This window comes from Neltuma alba, unplaced genomic scaffold (assembly GCF_004799145.2).
Source record: "Neltuma alba isolate B1F8T4 unplaced genomic scaffold, ASM479914v2 tig00010196_pilon, whole genome shotgun sequence".
In the NCBI taxonomy this organism is placed as follows: domain Eukaryota; kingdom Viridiplantae; phylum Streptophyta; class Magnoliopsida; order Fabales; family Fabaceae; genus Neltuma; species Neltuma alba.
Window position 1 is genome coordinate 341,799 of NW_021635134.1, and position 5,406 is coordinate 347,204.

At 34.4% G+C, this 5,406-nt stretch overlaps 1 protein-coding gene across 1 annotated transcript; it reads left to right on the forward strand.

Annotated features, from left to right (window-relative positions):
• Nucleotides 1-307: 307 nt before the first annotated feature.
• Nucleotides 308-1,238, forward strand: LOC114754828 (uncharacterized). Its single transcript, XM_028943671.1, has one exon. The coding sequence runs from the start codon at nt 405-407 to the stop codon at nt 1,023-1,025; it is 621 nt and encodes a 206-aa protein (XP_028799504.1). The 5' UTR covers nt 308-404; the 3' UTR covers nt 1,026-1,238.
• The last annotated feature ends 4,168 nt before the right edge of the window (nt 1,239-5,406 follow it).

The following is a 5,406-nucleotide window of genomic DNA, read 5'->3' on the forward strand; positions in this document are numbered from 1 at the left end:
AATGATCGATCAAGTAATTGATCATTCGTTCATCGATCATTTAATCGATCATCAACATATATTGTTGTGACACATAGGTCTATTTAACGGTGTTAAGTTTAAAACCTAAGTCCTTCTAAAACTATAAGGACTAACATTTTAAATAGAGTAAACTTGAAAAACTAAAATTAAAGGTTTTTTAAACTCCAAAAACCAAAAACTAAATGAAATATTAATCCTAAAAATAAATATAGTTGGATAACAATTGAAACAAATATTTTAATCTAAAATTCAAAATAGAGTTTTCATTTTTTTTTCCTCGGCCAGAAAATTCAAAATCATGTACACCACGAACCCAAGAGAGCAAGAAGATCATTGGTGAAGAGGAGGGTTATCCAGACCGACAAGAACCAAGAAGCTTGGAAATGGCGACCCTTACATCACTATCTCTATCTCTCCCATTCCCAAAACCCTCTCCACACTTTCCTTCTTCTCCTTCGCTCAAAACCCTCCTCCCTCACAGACCCAAATGCTCCCGCTCCTTCACCGTCCGAGCTACCGAATCGGAGCCATCTACCTCCGATTCATCAGACCAATGGAAATCCGAGTCCGAACCCGAATCATACGCACCGACTTCCGACGATGACTTCGACACTCGCATGAACGAATTCCGCCTCCGGTACCGGAGCGGAACGGGGAAGAAAGCGGAGATGCGAAAGGTGAAGAAATCAAAGAAAGGGACAGCGTCGGTGTCGGGATCGGGAGTGTACCTGCCGCCGGTGCCGTTGAAGGAGCCAGTGTCGGGCGGTTTAAAGGTCGACATGGGGTTCAGTCCGTACAGCGAGCGGCTCAACGGTCGGATCGCGAGTCTCGGCCTGACGGCGCTGTTGCTGGTGGAGCTAGCGACGGGGAAGGGCGTGATCAACTACCACACTCCGGCAATTGTGCTGATTCAGATATACTTCGTGGCGGCAGTTTCCGCTCTTTATGTGAAGTACGAGAAGGAGAAGATCAGTGTGTGGCCTCAATCTTCACGTAATGAATGATTTCTTTTTGTGTAATTGCATTATATAATCAATGCCTATAGAATTTCATGCCTTCTTGTGCTTTTTTCGCTGACCATTAAGTCACTAAGATTACAGATTCGTTTCTATTTGTTGGTAGTTACAGTTAATAATACTCCATATTATAGACATTTGAGGGAGAAGCAAAAGTGTACAGTTTTCGTCGTAGATAATGTTTAGGGGAAAATGACTAAATAAGCCTGAATATGTATATTTCTAATTCATGAACCTAAGGGTTGCAAATAATAGAAGGGGGAAGTAAACCTAAAGTAAAAATTTGAAATTTAAATAAAATGACAAAAAAGCTCCTTTCTTTTTTATTTTAAAAACTTGAACCCCTCACCGAAACCAGGGACAATTGCTGGTGGCCGGCCCTTGCAATCGGCCGGCGTGGTGGTTGCGGTAGCGTTCTTTGTTTCTGGTAGCAACTTTTTTTTTTTTTTTTTTTTACCATTTAAGAAAGTGATAGAAGTGGGATTTGATCCCACCACCCTATAGTTATTTGGATCAACAAAAACATAAATAACCATTGAGCCACCAATAATATCATAACATCTTAAGGCAAAACAAAATATAAGTTAACTCATTTACTTTGGTTCCATCTCGTAATAACAATTTATCTAAGAATGATAAGTTTTGATTTAGAAATAATAAATCTAAACTTGAAATTCATAAGGCATTTTTTTCTTAATACATAATATGAAATAACATATAAATTAATTAAAAATGATGATAATTTATCTGGAAATGACAAGTCTTGATTAAGAGATGACAATTCTAAATTGAAGATTTACAAGGTGTGTGTGTGTTTTTTTTTTAATACGCAACAAGAAATACCATGTGAATTAACTAAAAATGACAACAATTTATTAGGAAATGACAAGTTTTGATTGGGAAATAACAAGTCTAAACTTAATTAACAAGGCATGTGCTTTTTTCTTGATATATAACAGGAAATAACATATGAATTAATTAAAAATGATGCTATTAATTCCAAGTCTAGACTTGTTATTTCCAAATCAAGATTTGTCATTCCCAGATAAATTGTTGTCATTTTTAATGAATTCACATGTTATTTCACATTATGCATCAGGAAAAAATGGTTTGTTAATCTCAAGTTAAGACTTGACATTTTTCAATCAAGAGTTGTCATTCCTTGATAAATTGTTGTCATAAACTGGAATCAGAATAAATGAGTCAACCTATATTTTGTTTTGCCTTATAATGTTAAGATGTCATTGGTGGCCTAATGATAACCTACCTTTTGGTTCATCTAAATGACTATGACATGATGGGATCAAATCTCACCCCCATTATTTTCTTAAAATAATTTCCCATGGCAAAAAAAAAAATTGCTGCCAGAAAACATTAAAAAAAAAACCTACTACCAGCCACCACGCTAGCCGCGCTGGGACCGGTCATCGGCAGAGGCCTCCAGCTAGGGGTTTAAGTTTTTAAAATAAAAAGGTATTTTTGTCATTTCACTTATATTTCAAAATTCTAATTTAGGTTTACTTTGCTCTCTGGCATTTGCAACCCTTAAGTTCTTAAATTGAGGATATACATATTCAGGCTTCTTTAACTGTCATTTTTCCTAATATTTAAAACAATAAAAATTTCCATTGCTTAAATACTACTTAGTCTCAAATAATATGGTCCTAAAATTCAACCCGAATTAGTTTATCAGATCAGTAAATTGGCGGATCAATCTCCTAGTTGGACGAGTTGAGAGTTTTGAATGGGTGAATTGATTTTTTTTTTTTTTGAGTTAAAAAAAAAATAGAGGCATGTCTTGTATTTATGCTTCAAAAATTTTATTTTGTTAGATTATGTTTCATTTATTTATAGATTAATTTCATTTTCAGTTAAATTAATTTTTTAGAAGTTACGTATAAGCAATTTTTTACGTACTTAGGGTTAAGGTGCAATTTTAACAACAAAGTTTACCTTAAAGGGCACTGGACACCATAAAATTTATTTAGATGCAAAAATATACATGAAGTTATCAAAAGGAAACATCTGGCACCACGTCGTTAATGTCTGTTAATTTACAGTTAGCAGGGCCCACGAAGTTAGTTTTAAGGTGCATTTTTAACATCAAAGTTTACATCAAAGGGCATTAGGCACTATAAAGTTTACTTGGATGTAAAAATATATATGACCTTTCTAAAAGGAAAAACAAAAACAAAATTCTCCAACTCCCATAAGCATCCATTAATTTTATTTTATTGGGTCCCACTAAATATCAATTTTTCTCTCTACTCATTCCTACTTCCTCTTCTCCTTAGTATAATGGACAAATTTAAAAAAAAATATTAAAGAAGTAAAACAATTGCAAAAATATAGCATAAAGCACATGATCTATCAAAAAATTTATAGGCATTATTTAATTATGTATTAGTTTATAAGCCAAGCAAATTAATTTAGAGAAAAACGATAAATATAATACTTTAAAGTAATTTATTTAATTTTTTAATTTCCTCAAATTAGTCTATTGTGTCCTATATTAAGGACTAGAGGTAGTACCTTGGTACATGCAATGAACCTCATATCCTAAAAGGGAAAGGCTTTGTTTTGTGTTAATACATATAAAAGGCTTGGAGGCAGAGAAAACGACATGACAAAAAGAGTGTGCGTGTTAACTATGATAAGAGAAAGATGGATCGACTTAGAAGTGGAAATTGATGGGGAGAAAATATAACATTTGGTGAGATCCAAAAGAATAAAATTAATGGACGTTTATGGGAGTGAAAAAATTGTTATTTTTTTCCTCTTAGAAAGTTCATGTATATTTTTGCACCCAAGTAAACTTTATGTTACCTAATGCCCCTTCATATAAACTTTATTGTTAAAAATGCACATTAAAACTGATTTCGTGGGCCCCTTTGATGGTAAATTAACGGACGTTAACGGCCTGGTGCTAAATGCCCCCTTTTGACAACTTTATATATATTTTTGCAACCAAATAAACATTATAGTGCCCAATGTCCCTTAGAGTAAACTTTGTTGTTAAAATTGCACTTTAACCCAATTTTTAATTATGATTGGATTGATCATTGATCTCATCCCATCCAACTATCATTAAGCCATTAACCTTTAAACACATTGACCATACATGTTAAAGGACTCGTTTTCGATACCTGTGATTTAACTTTTATTCCACTCAAGTGTCAACTGCCTCTCGAGGTGGCTCATGTAATTTGCATCCACATCTCGTAAGCACCCTTATATTATTACGAATCTATTAATGCATAATCCCTTCCGGTTGGAGCCCGATGCAATGGAATGCCTCCGTACATTGGCATTGCTAACTCTATTTTGTCAATACTAGAGTAAAAGTGCTTCTGGTTCTTATGTTCTTGAAGGTGGTTTTTGTTTGTGCGCAAAATTCTGATGCAAGGGTGTATAATCAATTAGTTTCGGAAATTTTTATGGTCCTTCTAAATGTTTCTAATAAATGCTTGTTTGGTTGCTTTGCAGAGTCCATCTAAATGCTTCTCCAGCCTTACTTTCTCCTCTGATGAATTGGGTAGCACATCCACAAAGCCTTCATCCTTAAACATTCGCCCTCTGCAGTTATGCCAATATGAAAGGACTATTATCTTTAAAGGGTACAAGGCAAACTAGTCTTCCTTTTGTCCCTCTTAGATTTGCTTCCCAGGGCTCTCTTTACAACAATTCCAATAGAAGTAACATATGGGCAACAATCTTTTCATGCTAAAATATCTTTATGCAATTCTGAGTCAGATCATTAATTTTCAATGCTTCACTAACACTAATAGAGATTTCAAACAAGTTACTTTTGGTCAATACTTTAAAGGATTTGGATGCCAATATCATTCATCAAGACATCGTTACTTTTGGTCAATACTTTAACGGATTTTGATGCCAATATCATTCATCAAGACATCATCTCTTTTTTGAAGTCTTTTGCCTTCATGCAACTCCCTCCCTACTGACTGATTTCTTTTCTTCTCTTAGGGTTTGTTTGGCTCAATGACAGGAAGAGGAGAGGAGGGATTTTAATGGAGGGAAGGGGAGGGGAGGAGAGTGAAAGGATTTTAATATTACCTCATTTGGATTTATAAAAAAGAAAGGGAGGGGAAGAGTTATAATATTACCTTGTTTAGTTCATGAGGAAGGAAAAAATTTTAATACCCTTATTTTAGTTAAGATATAGGCATAATAGTCATTACATAGCAAAATATAGGCATAATGGTTACAACATGACAAAATATTATCCTTTTCCTTCAAATCTTTTCAGTTTTGGAGGGGATGTTGGGAGGAAATTTTTTTTATAATTTCCCTCCCATCCTAAAAGTTGTGTTGCTAAACAAGAGGAAATAATTAAAATCCTTCCCCC

Bases quoted from the DNA above. Each gene is read 5' to 3' on its own strand.
- LOC114754828 (XM_028943671.1), top strand. From the start codon at position 405: ATGGCGACCCTTACATCACTATCTCTATCTCTCCCATTCCCAAAACCC.